A 20,498-nucleotide genomic window follows, 5' to 3' on the forward strand; every position below is an offset into this window, starting at 1 on the left:
TAGATTATTCAAAGTAAAAAAGCAGGACAGCCTTCTTTAAGTTTAGACTATTTTCAGATTCCATCATATTGCATTACGAGCTGTGGGGTCACATAAATAGAGAGATGAATTCACGCGTTGTTGCATTCGATGGCTAAAATAGAAACGTATTAGTGAAAGAAGAATTAAGATCACTTACGAACACACAATGTTGAGATCGTCTTCGGTATGAGCGAAGGCCAAATCCTGTTTATTGGTGAGGAGTTGAAGGTCATCCATACATTTTTTAAGTTCTGAGTCACGGCACCTCTGACCGTATACAACACTTAGCAAGGCTGAAAAGAAAACACATCAAAAGTCAGTTAAAAGGACAGTGGTGGAAAAAATAAGTTTATTTTCAAAAAGTTAAGGGCCCAATAGACAGGTTGTGCCAAAATTCGGGAGAACATTTCTCTGTAAAAGTTTATAAACCTCTTATTATTTTAACAAATCCAAAAAAATATATATGGCCATATAAAAAGGATGCAAAATTTTAAAATGTGTCCTATAGCCTAACAAAGCAGTCTTTTGCCTCATTCTGACTGAAATTTTTAGTATTTTAGCCTACTTTGGAAGCGTAACTACCAGAATTGAATGTTGGGTTTCTATTTCCCCTAAGATGCATATAACTTCTCTCTACAGCGAACAAAAAACTGCCGTTTAATATTTTCAATTAATACTTATGCGTACCCTAACTTTTGGCTCACCCTATACGTACTTATTAGAGCACGCGCTTATTAATGCTTGTCTTAATATGCGTGTCATTTTTTTTTTTCCGAGGGTATACGTTGTTTATTTGCTTTGGGTATACCACTCCCTTGACGGCGTATATTTAGTATTCGGGCAATAGATTTAAGAAATGAAGACCAGTTGTAGAGACTGAGACAGTTAAACATGCTGATGAACTTATTCGGAACTGAGGAATAAATTTGGATGAAACTAATGATGAAATGAATGCAGGCCAGTAATTGTGGAAAGGTTCAGTTTCAAGAGGAGCGTGGCCTTATCAAATCTACCTAGGGGCCCTGATCTTGCAACTTCTGATTTTCGTTTGTCTCGACCACTTAAAACTACATTCGCAATGAAGATGTAATTTGGTCTTTTGCATTATAAGTATACGTAGTCATGAAAAAATTTATTTACAGCAAACGACTTAATTATCGGAAAGGGGCGTGACGGGAGCAGTCAACATCTGACGTTCTTACCGAAGTCCGTCGCTATTTCTAAGTGCGTTCTCGTGTACGACAACCGTGTTTACCAAGCAGGGGGACGCTACTTATGCAGTTTCTTGCACGAAACAGACGTCGCATCTGCTCAGCATCGAGCTTTCTCTCCTAACTTCGCCTTCTGCCATCCCACCGTCGTGGATATCGATTTGGCGGCAAAATAACGAAACTCGCTGCGGGGGAAGTTTCTGATTTTCCGCTAATTATCGCGCCACTTAATTATCCGGATAAGAGCGACGATTCTTGAGAAACTTACCTGAGCTAATGTAAGATCCCAGCCCCGATCAGCCGGCGAAGTGGCAACCCGGAGCCAAATATCATCCCTCAAATTATCAACTACCGTCATCCCACAATAACGGCTAATCCCCTCCCGAACATTCCAGATTAATGAGGTTAATCCGGTCTTACCGATAATTCCAGTTAGTTGCCCGTTTGTGCTCTTCTACCTGCCCGAGGCATTGGATACGAGTAATCGCGTACGTTATCATTTTTAGAGATATTTCGAGGAAGTCGCTTTGTCATCGTGGTAACCATGGCAACGATGCTTCGCCAGGCATCTCCTTGCTCGGCCAGGCCTACTGCCATCAATTTGTACAACTTTTTTGCACTACCGGTTATGTGCTGCCACCTAGCGAGCACCAGATAAGCCACGTTTTTCATTTTTTATTGTCAGCGTCCACACAACGTCCGAGGTCAGCAGCTCAACCAGAAATTTCCGAAAAGTGCCGTCGTACTTCATCGCCGACAACATAACGACCCTCTGAAATGTCGGCAAGGTGTTTGCTGGTGTCACGCGCTAACGTATAGTTGCCACGTGATCGCCATTAGGTGGCTAACTGCGCCATATGAAGACGGGCCCTCACGTGTGATGGCCAAATGGCTTAAGGTGTTGTGCCTCACTCGGAGCACGATCATCAACTCACTCCTTAACAAATCGGCAAACGGCAGCAGCACCAGGATTCAAGTCGTCATGACCGCACGTGCACTGCGGATTCGTTGCCTGTTGGATAATGTCAGGGCGTTGGGAAAGAGCGTGCAAAATTAAGGCACGTAGACCGTAACTGTCAGACCTTTAAAGGTTGTTTTTGGAGTGGGGATAGCGCAACGGCTACTATGGCCAAATTGCGCCAATTACATTGGAGTGTTGATCAACTTAGGAAGAATATAGAAGCGAATGTATAAGTTGATCATTTTAAGTAAGCAAATAGCTCTGATAAATTGGCCTCATCTACAATAATATGGGTTAGTTTCAGAGGTTCGTGTCACTTAAGCAGTGAGTCATCTTTAAAGGAACTTGGATTGACTCATTATGACTATGTACTATGCTAACTGCAGACCGTGCATGCTATCTTTGAACCACTTCCAGTCCAGTAAAGATGGTAAAACGAGCGAAAGTAGAATACAAGAAAAAAAATTATAAACTGAAATCAATAATTTTGAAATCGGATTTCTATGGTTGTGTTACTTGGGCACTGGTTTCAACGCCTGTTGCGAATGTCCTGCTGGCTATCGCCAATCGTGAAGTATATCCGTACGAGTTCTCAGTTCGTTCTCCCAATGAGAATCAGTTTTTATGATTATCAGCTCGCCTCTCCTCGAGCACTTAGATCCACTATGCCATCTGACTGCGATGCTTCGTGACCGATCATTGATTCCGAGAGGTGGTTCTGTCCATTGAAGCAATTTCTTTTTTCAAATATAGGTTTCCAAAGAACTGCACGTTCAATTGAACAAATACATATATGAAAAACTAACATAAAATATACACATTTACTATAAGTCCACTCTAAACATTAATTCGAGACTTGTGATTTCACTCAGAGCATGCATTAGCTCATTCACTGCCAACTCTTTTATTTTCCCCGACTAAATCCTTTAGAAATCCTTGGTAATCGAATCAATTTTCTTTCTTTGGCTAGACAGGACAGTCCATACAACAGAGGTCCTCATCCAATGCCTGATAATAGCGTTGAATTTAGATATTATTTTTTAAAAATCACAGATTCTCAACATTGAGTGTATTAATACCTCAACTGACTCTGGTTTACATTGATTATTGTACATTGAATCACAACATAGGACAAAATAACATATTTATAAATACAGGGCCTACATTACACAGAGGCCTGGAATGGCCTGTTTAATACAATTTTGAAAGAAAAATGAATATAGGGAGGCTGGCAAGTGTTCAGAAGGGTAAGTTGACAAACATCGAGAAGAGATTACATTAGTTCACCTCCCTTGTCGATTGTTGGAGATCCCCACAGCAAATGATGACTATTGAAGTCTCCGAGCAAGCAGAACGGAGATGGTAGCTGGTCTATATTTTCTAGGTCATCTGAAGAAAATGGGAAATTAGGAAGCATATATATATATAGATCGATACCAATTCCAGCGCGCACTGTAACTACTTCAAAAGGATTCTGAATAGTAACATGTTTGGATGGAATATTGTTTCTAACAAGAACCGCACCCCTCCATGGGCTGGCGAGTTAATACTCCTATCTCTTCTGAAGATAGTGTAAGTTTTAGTGGTTGGGCACACTTGCGGATTTAAATAGATTTCCTGAAGGAATATGCCGGCTGGTTCATAGCGGCCGATGAGATCCAGCAAATTGACTTTTGTATTACGGAAGAAGCTACAATTCCATTGAATGATTCTTTCTATTATGCGTTCTTGTTGGTTGTTTTTGTTTCTGACTGCTTTTTGGTTATAGATTGTTTGATTTGTCTTTCTTAGGAAAGAAAGGGAGTTTCATGTCCATCTCTTCGGTTGCAAGATTCTGAAATTCCGTCATCTGAATCATTGTTTGATCAATATCCATTCCAGTTGAAATCGGTTGTTGCAGTGTCGTGGTTTCTGTCAATTTTAGTTTTGCTGTTGAAGGCACATCGGCTGGAATAGTAATTGGAGTATTACTGGCTTGTTCAGTGTTTTGTTGCGAAGGGCATTGTTTGGAAGCAGAGAACATGGGACGTGCCCAATTGGCGACATAAATTAGGAGGAACTGTAACAAATCAAATTATTATTTTAGGGTTGCCCGTAATTAAATACATTAACCCGTATTTGTGTCTGTAAATTGCGTATGTTCTGTGGTTGATTTGCCTGTTTTGCTGGACGTAAAAACCCCAGTTACTGGGGAGAAAAACCTTGCTATCTACGCCTGAGACCAACTAACTCAGCCACGGAGTGAAAAAAGCCCATCAAAGTTCCTCTCGTCATCGACGGGATTCGAACCCAATCCTTTTCCACCCGGTGTGTGGAGGACGGTGACGATACCACTGTGCTACCCGCGCAGACGGAGGAACTGTAACAGCTATTTGAATACTTACTGACTGGAAATGTTGAGCAGTTATGGCATATATTATGCTTTCGCTCTGTTTTGATTATTTCTCTTCTCGCCTCTGAATATGTGACTTTGTTCTCCACTTTATGTATTTTTTCTTTCCTTCCGTAGTTCACATATGTTGAAGAAAACCGGATGATTTCCCTTACAAATTTGGGCAACGAGGTGTGGTAGAATTGCAATCAGATTGATTGTGCTCCTTTGATCTACAATTGGGTCATATTGCCTGACCTCGACGTTTGGGAGTGTCCGTATTTTTGGCACTTGTAGCAACTGATTGGGTTCGGGATATAAGGGCGGAAACGGCAATGGAAATAGCCTGCTTTGACTAATGTCAGTAGGATGGGAGAGCTAAAAATGAGGGTTATGTTCCTTGTCCGAACAAGAAGACCGTCTTTCTGAGTCAGGATTCTCCTTGCTTGGATGATTTTTTTGTTCACGAAGCTCTTGGACTATTTCCTCCTCAGATACTTTAATAAGTCCCATTCTGCGATTACTCCTTTCGACGAGTTTAGAGTGGCATGGGGAGTAACTTTTATTGGTTGTCTGCCAAAATTAATCAGAATGCTAGGATTTCATGGTCACTACCAGAAGATCCCCAGACTGGAGTCGCTTTACTGATTTTGGGGAACCTGCAGCAGACATTGCATATCTGCACAAAGGATGGGGATTGTTTACTCAGAGATTGGTCTGATAGAGAGTGCAGAATGCTGGTATCACCTCTTGGGGGGGGGTCAGAAAAGTCAATTGCAGCTAGTCTTGATTTCGATAGCTCTAAAGTTGGAAACTGTTTTCCATTTACTCCTATCAGCACTGGGAGAGTGGATTTCTTCTCCTGGTCACTCTAGGGGCATTGCACTTGCCTTCTCGTGGTGAGGAGGCAGGAGCAATGCCCCTAGAGTGACCAAGCGGTATAAAAGTTAGTATGTTAGTTTAATGGAAAAAGAAAGGTGGACTGGATTTCCTTTCTGAAACGCAAAATTCTTAAGACTAAGTTTATTCTTAATTAATGGGAAAGTAAGAAAACTTTTACAAATGAACAGAACTGTAGCTTTCAGAAAAACTCTAGGAATCACTCAGAGAATAGCTTGATCACTATAACGCTTGGCACCCGGGTCTAAGGTGTTTGTAAGCAACGATTCTCATTTTCATTTTAGCCACATCTTGTATAATCACTTGGGAAGAAGGTAAAATGCTCATTAGACGCAACTTTAAAATACATATTTACTCAGTCCAACAAAACCTTTTCAGGCGCCTCCGTAGCCAGGTGGGAAGGAGCAGCAGCAGTGCGTAGCACACGCTTCTTGATTAGACCGGGGTTCGAGCCCGTCACCACCAAATACGGAGGATGCGGAAAGGTCATTCAGGGAATGACCACCGCATATCCCGGAGCAATATGGCCTTAGTTGCTAATGCTCCTAAAAACCAAATAACAACAACAAAACCTTTTCAGTTCGAGGTGACTTAAACCCACTCTGGAATTCGGCGCATCATTTTCAGTACTTAAGAACAACTTAAATAGAAGAAATGCTTAAAGACTGATTCCCGTACTTCTCGCTTTTCCCTCTATCTGTGAGTACCGAGACTTTTCAACTCACTTCAAGCCATCCTACATTCATACGACATAAAGGCAACAGCAAAGATAAGTCTGACACAACAACCACATCAAGATTCTTAACATAATAGTACAGAAACACCTCAGCAGAATAACCTTGATCATTTCACCACAGACTGTCAAAGAATGGATTCGTAAAAGGAGGATCGGTTACCGCCAACTTGCCTGTGCTTTGGGATTGTGCATGTTTCTGCTCATAAAAACTAACAACATGGTGTAAATAAAATTCCTGGTGAATCACAAACGGCTAACATGCAGTTTTCTGGAAAACTAATCCAAAATTCGAATAATTCAACTAATTTCGTACTAGCTGGAACCTTAGATAAGGTTCAATTTTTATTTTAACGCTTGCGAAATTTAAGGGACCTCTGTGTATTTAACTTTATCACGAAAATTCGAGACTCTGCACCCTGGCATTTAAAACAGCCCCAAGGTTCTTGTTGAAACAATTTATTTTACGCTTAACTTCCAACACAGCAAGCAGAGCGGCGTTATTAGTTTTCAAGAAAACACTTTCTAACACTTTGCCTTGAATGTAGTGAACCATACCTGGACGTGGCACACGAAATCCTCTTTCAGCCTCCGAGGCCGCTTAATTAGTGGATCGTATCCGTCGAACTAAGAAGATCACCCGGCTCTAACATCATCTCACAGCAGCCCTCACGTGGCCGGCTAATAACAGAGTGTACTGCAGCGGGTTGTTCGCCATCGGTGCACTTTGTGAACAAGTTTGCTCGACAACAGGAGTTTTCACCACCACTCTAAGCACATCGTAATCCCAGAAAGTGATCAGGCGTTCTTAGAAGGTAATTACGGCGACTAAGGGCGTAGCCCACACCTTCGAGCTCATTAGAAGGTGATGCGATCAGTTGGGTATGCTTCGCAAACAACAAAACTATAAGAAATTGGTAATTAAATTAATTTAATGTTACTGTGAGTAAGATTAAAATTAAGGAAAACTTCAGTAATTGAGGAATGTATTCGTACATCGAGAGAAACGCTGAGAACTAGGTTACCTTAAAGCTGAGTAATCATTAGAGTCTCGTTACAATTTATCGCCGGTCGTCCAAGTTCTCTTCTGTGACGTTTACGCATGAAGAAACAGATTTTCCAAGACTTTCTGCTTGTCCTGGACTTTGGTCAAAAAAAAAAAAAATCATTACTCAGCGTTAAAATTTACAAGAGAAGACAAAGAATGCCAAACTTCTTTAGAAAAGTTTTATTTCGCCATTGAAGTCCGAAATCTTTGTTGGGAAATGAGATCCTCTTTTCGCCTTACGATTAATACTTGATTGAAGAAAATATTTCCCGGCATTGCAATACCAATCGTCAGTTGTTTGTTTACCCAAGGATTACCTCTTTCTACTCAGATGTCATCGAAGAAAAAAATAATCCCGGTAAGATCTTTTGTCAGAAGTTCCTAAGAATGCGAGTTCTTTGATATCGGCACAAATCCAGGGATTTTTGTATTGTTTTCTTGGAGCTTTACCGTTGTGAAGTCTTACGTGGACTTACATTCCCCGACGTGCATCCGAAAACTATTTCCAAGTTTCCATCTTTTACTCTAAAACCAGTTACTCTTACAACTTTTCTAGCCTCTTATAATGAAGTCGCAAGACGTTCTACTGAATTTTACATTTGACCCAGTCTTTTGAACATACTTTTATAATATCTCTATAGAACACAAAAATAACATTAAATAATGATTCGTCGACAGCCGAATAACAATCTTGCCAAAGAGACAAACAGTGATCAACCAAAGAAATCTAATATGAAAATGATAATCGACCTTCCCCTTACCCAAATACAAGAAGACAAAAAATGTCATGAGAGATGCACATATGTATGATCACCGGTGTTTAAAACAGTTATGTTATGTTTACTTACACTTTTTTCTATTATCTGTCCTCTGCAGTAGTCAAGATGTTGAGAATTCTATAGAGGTGGATGGCCATTCCAGTCACCCAGAAAGGAGCAAGTATTTGTCTTACTAAATCAACAAGGGTGTATGTTGAGAGAGAGATATAATGAAACTAATGTTATTGTTACGCCAATGGTGATGCGGAATGCAACTGCCTCCAAGAGTGTTTGCAGGAGAACAAGTCTGGAGGAAATTAAAGAATTGCCTAAGAGCGCTACTCCTCCATGGGCTGCTTTAGAGCGGTTTCTATCTTTTCTATACACGGTGTAGTGTTTTATTGTTACACATATTGCATTTGCCAGGTTCCTTTCTTGTATGCATGCTGCCACAGCCTTATATTCACTTAGGAGATCGTATGGGTCATCTGAATTAGCACTACAATTCCATTGAATCACTGTGTACATTGCTTGGTGTTAACTGGTATGTTTGCTTACTCACAGGAGATATTTTTGTTTGTCTCTACTGTTGCTTTTTCTTTCTTTGGAAAGACTGGCGTTTCCGTGTCAATGTCATCCTCTGGATGAATCTCCAGAACTGTATCATCTTCATTTACCTTTTCATCGATGTCCATGGTATCGGATATTAATTCATGCGTGTTACTTCTTTCGGGGCTCTTGGTTCGTTCTGTTATTTGCTCATTGGGTTTCTTATCTGGAGGTACTGTTACAGGTGTATCATATTTGGGAGTAGATTGTTTCTTTGATGAGTAAAGGAGTGATTTAGCCCCACCAGATATTGAGATATTTGGAGGGACTGAGCACTCAGTCTAGTTTGCTACTGAGCGTAGCCGTTTAATAACTGAAGCATGTATAGGTGGCTTAATAGGTACTGCAAAACGTTTCTTTGCTTCTTGATATGACAATTTGTGCTCTATCTTATATTTTTGAATATTCTTTTCTCGTTTCCATTTAATGCATTCCTTATACAAGGCAAAATGGTTACCACGACAGTTAGAACAACTTTGCGTTTCAGTGTTGCAGTTTGAGTATGTGCTATTGATCTGCAAGGAGTACAAGTGGCTACAACCCTGCAGACAGTTTGCGAATGACCAGATTTTTGGCATTTAAAGCAAGCACAGGACTGGATTCGGAATGTATGGCCTTACGTGGCATCTAAGGTAACCAGCTTTTATGGAAGTAGGTAGACTTGGTGTTTTTAATGCGGGTATCGCTCTCCGAGTAGGAACAGGCTCTCCATTTTTCGATGACGATTCTTTTGGAGAGTACCACATTTTGACCTCGTAATTCATGGAGAAGTTTATTCTCCGATACAATTAATAGATCTCATTCTGATGTTACCCCATTAGAGGAGTTTCAGGTGGCAACCTTTGTGGGAATTCCACCAAAAGTAGATACTTTTAATATTGTCTATGTTTAGTCATTTCAAGTAATAAATCTCCGGATCTTAATCGCGGAACCATTTTTGGAAGGCCAGCCGCATTTCCGAGATATTTATGTATCAGAAGTGGGGAGAGCTCACTCAATGGTTGATCTGTGTGTGTGTGAGAGAGAGAGAGAGAGAGAGAGAGAGGTAGTATGAAAAACAGAGAAGTATTATCCATTCCTTCTTTTTTTGTTTCTTAGCATGGGATGTATTTATGTCGTCATGATCTGGATCACGTTTATCTAGATCTGGATCAAAAGATCCTTAAGGACTTTTTAGTTTTATCCATCGTTGCTCCTTTCAGTCCTCGAAGGGTATCTTTCTTCTCCCAAGTTTCCAGCCCCGCCACGTGGAGGCAGGAGCGGTGCCACCAGTGACCAAGCGATAAAAGGTTAGTGCGTTAGTCCTATGTAAAGAAGAAAGGTGTCTTTCTTTTCTGTTAATTAAGTAACTTCTTTACTTTAGAAGAGCAAAATTAAATAACTCTGGAAATTATCAGAATAATACTATAATAATCAGACGCTCTTTAAGAAAATTGCTTAGAAATCACTATAGTCACTCGCTTGACACTCGGGATCGGAATAAGAAAAGGCACTACTTAATATGATCGAATTCTTAACTTCGACTTTCGAGGGGGAAAAAATACTTGTGAAATTGGCCCAATGCTTTGACAAGACTTCCACGTCTTACGAGAAGAAAACCAAGTTTTTCTATTGAATCAAAGCGATGGGAAAAGATCCAGATGCTAATCATGGAAATAAAGACGAATATTATAATTTTCCTACTCTCTCTGAAATTGCTGACCCATTCGGCTGTTTTATGTTTTTTCTACGCTGAGTTAATGAATCATTTGCGTGATTCCTAACATAAAATGGAGATCTGGCTTTCATAATTAGCCTGGGTGGAACCTAAAAGTTCTTTCATTACCGTAAAAACATTTAAAGACCCCACAGAATGTTGTATGATCTCGCAGAACATGCAAAGGTCGCAGAGACAACAACGAGCGTGCTGCTCAGAGTCCGAAGAATAATGCCAAATAAATATTTATGCTTGTTCGGCTAATTAAGAGAACGCTACCGTACACACAGCATATGAAAGATTATCACAAACCTCGCTTATAGCGATATCAGTCTTTTGCAGCAAAAAACAACTAGGTACACGAAAACACAATGTCTCGGGTAATGGTTGCACGATGTCCCTGCTGAAACTGCTTTGTCATTCCGCAAATTAACTACAGGATTTACAGAACAAACTCAAGACCTTGGTCTCTAAATAACCACTCGCAGAAAATGGTTCCTGGTTGAAAGAATTCAGAAATTGGACTCTCTCTCCAAGCTACATTGTTTCCGTTACATCTGACTGTGAAACTGATATGGAGTGCGTGTGATGGTTGCGTGTTTGGTCTTCAAAAGCGGAAATTAAACTCCTAATAATCTAAAATCAGTAGGTAAACGCTTCCTTTCATCCTTCTTCTGGGTTATTAATTAATCCACTCGCAACAAACGCCGTCTGTCTGCTAATTTTCCATCCACGATGACAAATTCCGAAGAACAATTTTTAGATTTAATTAATTTTTCGTCAGAGCCACTGTTTCAATCCATTTGCGTGCGATTCATTTTCGAATGGAATAAGCATCGCTGTAAAGCTGGCCGTGATATATCTGTACGAGGGAACCACGAAATAAAATAAAACTTTCATTAATCTTGACTATCAACGGAGCAAAGATCGGTTGATAACCACACGCACATCCAGAAGTAGGTCGGACTGGTGTTATAATAGCGATTTCATTAAACTGATTTATATAATTAAAAGTGTACGTCGAATTACAATTACTTTCTTTTAGTTAGCGATCATAATTCGATTATCAGAAATGACTCAAATTAAGGCAGAGAAATTTAAGCGTAACTGAGACTCATAAAAATCAGAAAACGGGTTAAAATAGTTCAAAAATGTAACACTAAGCCACCCCAAGGTCAAAGTTTGCGTGCATCTTGCCATTTCTTCATGTTTCTCCCGTAGTACAATCTCAGAGGGCATGGACCTTGCACTTGCCTCTTTAAAGAAATTCTCAAAAACTTTTTCTTCTCTTACAAACTACTAGGCAACTCATGATTTTTCTTAACTTTAACTGTGGCTTAAAAAGTATATTTTCTTTTTCGTTAGCACATCGGCTTCTTTGGCCACAATGCACCTCCCAAAGTTTTTGCATTTTACTCTGATCCAAGACCGAGGCGGGATTCGAACCCGCGACCTTTGGGTTGCCAGGCAGGCACTGTACCCTCTTAGCTAGCCCGGTTGGCATTTTCTTTTTTAACGTGGAGGATGATAGTGTTGGAAATGTTGTTCCACTGGATGAAATGGAGCTCACAAAATTAAAATTCAACATTGATGATTCAGAACTGCTGTTGTATATGAAAATGTTAAAGATATTCTTACTCTTCCAGATAATAATTTACAGAACAAAGCAACTTCTGACCCTACAGGAACATCTGATGCCAGAAAAGTCAAATAAAGATTGTGCTCTTCAAACTGACGCGCTTTCACAAGAAGGCGTTTCTCTCTTAAGGAAAGAATTAAAAGGTTTCCTGTTCAACGAAGGCAATAAGAATACTGTGATGCAGGCTAAAATAATCCTCGAGTCTTGGAGTATTTAGAACAGCTTTTCAACTCTGTCCTCATTGATAATGAAAGGTTGTACGTTCAGGAGGAGCTTCAGCGTCCTCAAATACAAGAATTGAAACATTCCCCACTTAATTGGCTTCCGCTCCAATGCCGCTGCTGTTAAGGAGTCTTCTGCCCCCAGGTTTTTACCAAAAACTTCTCAATCTCCTTCCGTTCCAGAACCATCCAGAGTTTTTCAACCTTCTGGTTCTACTACGAAACAACAGAATCTTGTTATCATTAAAGCTCCTCATATTTTATCACTTTCTACAAGGAAGGAGGTAAAAGACAGGGCTGTGAAAGTGATATGAAGGAAGTAAAAGCAGTCGATTAATAAACAATAAAGGTGTTATAATTGAAACTCGCTCTAAAGATGAAATTCAAACCATCACTTCTAAATCCTTGTCAGATGCAAGCACCTAAGGAGTTGAATCCAACAATCCTCGTATTTGATATAGACAGGGATCTTTCTAAGGAGGATATTGTCGAAGATATATTCTTCTAAGACCTAAAAGGACCATGACTTTACTCGAAGGTGTTAGTACTGAAATTAATTTCCGTTTTAAAACCAAATACAACGTACAACTGGCTGCTTGGCCTCACCACTCAGCTATTTTCAATAATTACTTCGTTTTTTTTTTTTTTTTTCATTTATTAGCTGGGCAGCCCATAAGATCAAATCTTTCACAGTTGTGACTTAGTGTTTTAACTGTTTATCCTACGGTCAAACCTCAAATTCCTGTCGACAGGATATTCCTACCTGTGGGAATTGTGTCCATACATGACATATCTATACCGACAGTTCTTTCAAAGATGATCAGCCTACATTTGCAAACTGTAAGCGTAAGAAACGTCCCTGATTGAATGCTTGAATTGCATTCAAGCATTCAATCAGGGATGCTGCTTGCTCGAAATATCTGTGAGCTCAAGACACAATAAGATCACGTTCTATTCACGCCTACTATAATCAATTATGACCCTGAACCAGTTACGTTTGAATCTAAGCTATTACTTGTTCAACTAAATGTTCACGGGGCCAGCTCAGTTGATGACGAGGCCAGAAGTCTTTTTGATATTATGCTTTACGACATTATCTGTTAACAAGAGACTTTTCACTCTCCTGGAAAAATTATGGGCTTCTCACTTTCCTCAAGGATCATTCAACCTCAACATGAAAATCCGAAAACTGCCATTATCGTTTTTAATAAAAGTTTAGACGTATTAAAAGTTTCTTTCTGTACTCACAGTTTTCTGCTTACGTGAAAATAAGTTGTGCTACTCGTCCTTTTTACTTGATTTTGTACTGCCCGCCTTTGGACGATATAACTCCTTATCTTCAGTACCTTGATTCTGCTATAAATGTTCTTAACCCTGAGGCAGTTATCATACTACTGGATGCAAACTAGAAGTCCAGTCTTTGGCGTAGAGAAAATACTGATTCCAGAGGTCGACTCCTTGAGGACCTGGTATTCTCGCATCAGTTTTATGTTATGAATATTCTTTATCAACCTTTTACTTTCAGTAACTCGCTAGGCCAATTGATGTGTCACTGGCATTTTAACATCCATTCTTACCTTCGACACTCTTACTTTCTTAACAGTGATGTAATTTTTCTTGGTGATTTTAATGATCACAGCGCCAGTTGACTTAAGTTTTTTGATCATATGGACTCAGCTGGTCAAGGTGTCGAGATTTTTTTGATTATTAATGACCTCACGCAGCTTGTACATTGACCTGCCAATTAATGGATATCAGAGCAGCAATAGCTCAATATCAATCGGGGGTTCTCGATTCCGCGGTGCACTGGATCACTGATCTTGTCTACGAGAGTGGAATAGATGTAATCGATTTGTATAGTTATTCAACTACGGAGAGTATCAGCACCGAAGTGTTCTGCAAGACATCATAGAGGTAATTCTTCCATTTTTAAACTAATTGACCTACCAATATACCACACAATGCTAAAGACCAACAACGCTTGGTCAGCACCCTTCAAACAGTCGGTTTTAGTGGTCCTCTAGATTCCTAAGATCACAACTTAGTGATGGGCTCTTTTCTGGTGAAGCCTGTCTCTCATAAGCATTCTCAACCATGTATCGTTTGCAAGATTACAAGGCTGTGAAATGGGATGATCTCTGCCATTTTTATTCCTATTTTACTTGGTTGGATTATGGTTTTTAAACTTCTGATTCCACTGTTTGCAAGAATCGTGCGTGTAAAATTATATTTGTAGAGACGAAATCCATCATTCAGCATTCCACCCTAAAATCTCGTGTCCTTATCTAAACCTTGGTCATCCAATAAATGTGCTCCAGACTTATTTTCTGCTAACACCAAAGCGAAACAATTGTAAATCATTTATTAATCAATCCAAACTAGATTTTGAACAGGCTAAGAATATAAAACTTGCTTCTTGTCCAAATGGCAGTCGAACATTCCGGTCTCTTTCCAAAGTTGTTGACTGCAACTACTGTCCATCTATATTACACCTCTGTTATAATCCAGTGACTCTACTGCATTCTCTGCGGAAGAAAAAATGATTTATTAGCATCTTCTTCCTGATTTATCCCTTCTACTTTTTCTTCTAACATTTGTGTCAATTACCTTGCTGAAGATGTTTTGCTGATGAAAATACAATACTTTTCATCTTCCAGTTTGAGAAACCTTACCCTGAAAAAAACAATGTCAAATAATTTTCAAAAATATGCATGCCAATTCTCAGATGCAATCTCCGCAGAATTCTTCGACATGGCGAAGGAAAGTTACTTAACTTCAATCTTCCAAAACCCACTTCTATCTTATTTCTTACACAAATGATTCTACTGCTTTTATTCTCATCTTCGATGACACTCACATTTCTAGACAAAATCACACATCTCTATTGAGGATCACCCTATCTTCTAATCTCTATAGGCATACCACATCCAAAATAATTCTTCCTTTCCATCCAAAAAGTTGGGTTTTCTTCTTTCGTGCTCGGCATTCGTTTTCTTCTAAACAACTACTCACTCCATACAAATCCTAAATCTTCCCTGCTATGGAATATTATTGTCAGGTCTAGGAATGGAGCTTCCAAGAATGAATTCAACGACGGGCAACCAGACTGGTAAGCTGTGCAAATCGATGTTCCTATAAAGAATGGCTTTGAAGGTGCGGACTGCAGAGCTTGGTAACTGGGCATCTCAGGGTGGGAAACCTAATAGAGGTCATCAATGGAATTTATAAAATAAATGAGGAAGGTATATTTTCCCCGGCAGAAGACCGAGAACTGAAACACAGAATTCTGGGGAGTTAACAGAAGCTTGGGTCCCATGACGCTTACTCTCAGGCAACGTGCTGTAGATAATTAGAATGAATTATTTTCCACAGTGATTGAGGCGAATAGTTTGGTAAAGTACAAAGTGAGAGCGGATAGCCAATTTTTTGGCTACAGGGAAGGTAGGAATGATTGAGAAAGTTTTCCTTTTTTTGACGGGTCCACCTCCTTGCATTATTTATACATTATAATAAGGGCGGGCAGGTTAATTAATGACCCATCTCTTTGCGCGCTCTCTCTCTCACGTAGATGTTCAGTTTTTGTCGCTTGCCTTTTCTATAGATATTTCGACACACTCTTCTGAGTTGGCATCTGTAATTCTACCGTTCTCCTCCAAACCATTCTGAACACGTGCGTCAACCAGTCAGCATCCATTCACTGTCCAACTCCAAACTCACTCAACCATCTTTTTCTCTTCCACTTCTGTTCACTGGCAAAACCTTCCCTCGCATGCATTTCGTGGAAATTACAATCTACAGATATTGAATTTTAATGTCAGCAAGTATCTTTCGTTTTCTCAGCCTTCAACCCATGCATTGTAAGTACGAGGTTCTGGTATCTTTCGTGTTTGTGGTTTTCATAAAAACAACCTCCAATGATGATGATGCGGAGAGCTTGATATCAGAATGAACTTCATGTTTCATAGCAGAGTCGAGCTGCCATTTGACCGCAGGCTTTGTTAATCGTAACAGGATGCGAGAGCGAATATGTGACAATCGATATCCTCCCTGTCACGTGTAATCAGTTTTTCTAAGCGGTCATCCCTGATGGATGACGCTCGCGAGTGCGGTGAAGTCACTGCAGCTATTTGAAGTATCGCCGCCAGAGGTGGAGCTAAAGCTTAACAAAAGGACAACAAATGAGTTAGGGGAAAGAAAGAAAGAAAAAAAAAATCGCAATCATGTGGAGGACCATGGCAGAAAACAACAGCGAAATGCCTTCTTGGAATGCTCTACGGCGCTACGTGGAAACTAAAGTGAGGAGTTTGATATTTGATCCCCCCCCTCCTCGCAGGCATCATACAGTCTCCTAACAGACTGAACATCGCGATCAAGTTCCACGCAGTCTAGAAGAGTTCCTTCCCACGTTTTGGCCTTCCGGGGATTCAGATTATGTACACAAGTTACCTAACTGCTAGTTCCAAGCTGTTCGGAGTAGTTGTTGCAAATATTGATTTTTGTCCTCAGAAACTGCTTCTGGCACTAACGATACCTGCTGCTGCTTTCGAACTTTTATATATATTCGAAATCAGATTTATTTTGATTTTCAATAAAGCAAGCTGATTACAGGACCCGGCGAAACGCCGGTTAAAGTAAAATTACTGCTTTGTATATATATTGTATTGAAAGAATATTTAATTTATAATTTTACGCCTATATCTTAATATTTACCTGCACATATTCTAAAATATAGTCACCCTTTCAAAGAAAACGCGTAGAATCACTCATCGATAAAAGAGAATGAACGGGTAATAAAAATTATGAGTATAGTTGAGAATACTCAATATTGAGTATCCAACTTTAGCAATGCTGAAAATTAGCAACACCTTTTGCTAGAATTCGTTATTTTCTGAAAACTCAGTAAACGATACTTTGAGTATATATTTTTTGGGGAAGGTCCAGTCCACTTTGTCGCGTGTTATCTTCAGTCTAACACTGAAACCATTTCAGAGAGCTGCTCTGAAAAATGCAAAGTTAACCATGAATGCACACCGAGTTAGAAAGATATTTCAACTGTATCAAGTGACTGACCCTGTGATTGTCACTTGTTCAGAGAGGTCTCGATTCAAAGTCCATTTGGAGACAATGAATTCTTAAAGGCGTCTGTTCAGCTCACAAAGCTTGTTCTAAGGACCACACTGTGTGCGCTGAAAAGCAAGGCTTGGTTAATACTGCCAGATGGCTTCAAGAGATCTAAAATAAGCAGTAGTCCATATCCTCTACACTCGTGAAGAAGTGTGCACTTATACGTTTTGTAGATCTTTTGCATCTGCCATCTTTAATTCGGCGATAAACTATTTCTAAAAAGTCAGCTGAACCCAAAGACAATTTAGAAAGCGCGTTGGTAAATTTTAAGGGGTAACATTGTGGCAACAATGGCTCGAGACGAAGCCAGAGACTGCTCATAATCTCCCCTAGGCAGATTATTAGAAGTCTATGGCGAAGAATGCCAAGAAAAGCAGCAAAGACTTCTTTGCTTGTATTGACAGTAGAAGGAAGGGTTGAATCACATTGGGACACTTGATGTCAATGGGTTAACTGTTGCTGAAAATCTGAATAGATATTTTGCATCTACATTCACACATGAGGAATTCTTTGCGGGAGGGGATGTCAGAAGTTTTTCAAACTCCAACGGGGAGCTAAAGAACTTTGTGATAACTGAAAGGAAAGTACCAGAGAAATTATTGAATCTGGACATAAAATAGGCACCTGCGGTGGATGGGATATATCCAATCATATTAAGGGAGACAGCAAAGAAGGTGAGTAAAACATTAGCTATAATTATGAGAGCATCCTTTTATTCAGAGGAGGTCCCTTTGGACTGGAGATGTGCGCATATATCCCCAATACATAAAGGGGGAATCAAAAGGTGACATAAGTAATTACAGACCCGTTAGCTTAACGTCTCTTCCAGGGAAAATAATGGAGTCACTGGTTAGAGAAGAAATGCAGGACCATATAGACAGGAATGCAAATATACTGCAGCCGCAGCATGGATTTGTTATGGGGCGGTCTTGTCTAACCAATCTGATAGCTTATTATGATGCAGTGACCAAGGAACTGAATGCAAAAAATAATTTTCATATCATATACTTGGATTTCAAGAAGGCTTTTAATACTGTGGCACATAAAAGATTACTGTATAAACTGAAGCAATGTCATTAAGAGAAAGTCACTGTTATGGATAAAGAGATGGTTGAGTGAGAGAAGACAGAGTGGTTATCAATGGGCACTGCTCTTCGTGGATTAATGTTATCAGTGGAGTTCCATGGGGTTCAGTGTTGAGCCCATTGTTGGTTTTAATATTTATTAATGATATTGATGAAGGTATGTCAGGCTTAATGTCCAAGTTTGGCAGAGTGGTTAATGACAGTATGCTTCTACAACAGGAGCTAGAAAAATCAGGTTGATGAGCTGAGAAATGGCAGTTGAAGTTTAACATTGACAAATGCAAGGTACTGCACATATGGGCAGCAGTAATCTCAGAGTAACTTATCAACTGTGTGAAACTGCACTCAAGTTAGTGGATTTGGGGGTAATTGTGCAGTCAAATATGAAATTCTCTGAGCAGTCCAGGCATGCTGCTAGGACAGGTCATTGGGCTTTGTCAGTGATATAGAGAAATTTTTCTAGCAGGGATAAAGAAGTAATTATCTACTTGTGCAAGGCCATGGTTACGCCGCATCTTGAATACTCTATACAGGTCTGGAGGCCTCACTTTTGGAAGGAAGTAGAACTGCTGTAGCGAGTGCACAGAAGGCAACCAGATTGAAGGTAACAAAAGGGTGATCTTACCTAGAAAGGCTTCAGTTCTGCAAACTGCAGCGGCTCGAGACTAGGCACCTGCGGGGGGTATTCTGATTGAAGTGTTTAAGGCCTTGAATGGATTGAGTAAGCTAAATGTTTATGGCAGTCTTCCCGTTGATGAGACTACACAAATGAGGGGGAATACATTTAAGTTTGTTTTGGAATTTATTGGACTCATCAGCAATTATGACCATAGTGCGCCATACATTTAAGTTGAGGAAGGATGGTTGCAGAATAGATATGCGGATTCAACCATCGAGTTGTTGATCGTTGGAATAGGCTTCCATCTGTTGTTGTGGAAGTGGATGGGTTGAATCAATTCAAGGGAGAACTAGACAAATTCGTGTGTGTATGTGTGCGTGCGTTTTGGCTTATGCTACTTAAGCTTGCTGCTTTGTACCATTGACCACTACTAACAAGTTGCCGACCGGGCTAGCCGGGTGGGTAAAGTACCTGCCTAGCAACCCAAAGGTCGCGGGTTCGAATCCCGCCTCGGGCTTGGATCAAAGTACTGCAAAAACCTTGGGAGGTGCATTATAGCCACAGAAGCCGATGCGCCAACAACTACCAAAAAAAAAAAAAAAAAAAAAAAATACTAACAAGTTTATTATTTAAATAAATACACATAAAAAAAAGTGGGAATTTGACTCTTGTTTTGGTATCAAATAATTTGTTCCAAACTTGCCACCAGAGGGATAACCACGGCTAAAATCTATTTTTATTCTTTTCGGTAAATTTACAGCAATATAAAGCAGTCGCTCTTTGTATTTGGACACTTTTCGCTGATAACAATTATGTCTTTCTAAATTGTTTACATCTAGTTAAACAGGCAAAACAAAAAATGGGAAGTCTAAACTTTCAAAACACAGGAGATAGAAAAACAAGAGATTGATAAAAAACCTTTTTAAAAAAGAAATGAGCCAGCCAGCCAGAGATAGCTCCTTTCAGACATTGATGTATCCATACAAGTGAAAAGTCTTTGAGGAAGAATAGGACTTCGGCGAAGGAACTTTTGCATGTGGGAGTAAAATAACAGATTACAGGAAAGCCCAAACAAGAACATGAGAAAAGAAGCTCATTTCTAGAGGCGGATGAACCAAACAAAGAAACACGTACAGGGAGTGGACAAAATAATGGAAACTCCCAATGTGAAAGTAGTTTTTAATAGATGTATGACGTATTTTGGAAGATGCAGTGCTATTCCTTTACTGTTTGTGTCGGCATTACGTCTTATATTAACAGATTACACTGCTCAAAGTATTCAGAAGCCCTTGGGCTTTGAAAAAAATGAATCATACCCACCATCCACAACTCAAATAGGTATAAAAGCAATTCCATTCAAACAAGAAGTTCAACGAAATATGGTAGATTGGTCGAGCAGATTTCCAACTGGAAGTCATCGCAGGATATCATATTAGCAATTAATTTAAAGGCAACAGAGGATCATTGGTTCGTCCAAAGTTCATCATATGATTGATTAGCTT

At 39.7% G+C, this 20,498-nt stretch overlaps 1 protein-coding gene across 1 annotated transcript in view; it reads right to left on the reverse strand.

The window, feature by feature from the left end:
* LOC150090439 (uncharacterized) overlaps positions 1–20,498 on the reverse strand; it is a 111,887-nt gene that overhangs the window by 22,585 nt on the left and 68,804 nt on the right. Inside the window, exon 2 of the mRNA XM_090389884.1 lies at positions 179–314. Within this exon, the coding sequence (XP_090246010.1) occupies positions 179–314 (136 nt within the window). The remainder of the gene's footprint in view (positions 1–178; positions 315–20,498) is intronic.

The sequence above is a fragment of the Mastigoproctus giganteus genome, chromosome 2, assembly GCF_048544385.1.
Source record: "Mastigoproctus giganteus isolate SK-2022 chromosome 2, ASM4854438v1, whole genome shotgun sequence".
NCBI classification, from domain to species: Eukaryota; Metazoa; Arthropoda; class Arachnida; order Uropygi; family Thelyphonidae; genus Mastigoproctus; species Mastigoproctus giganteus.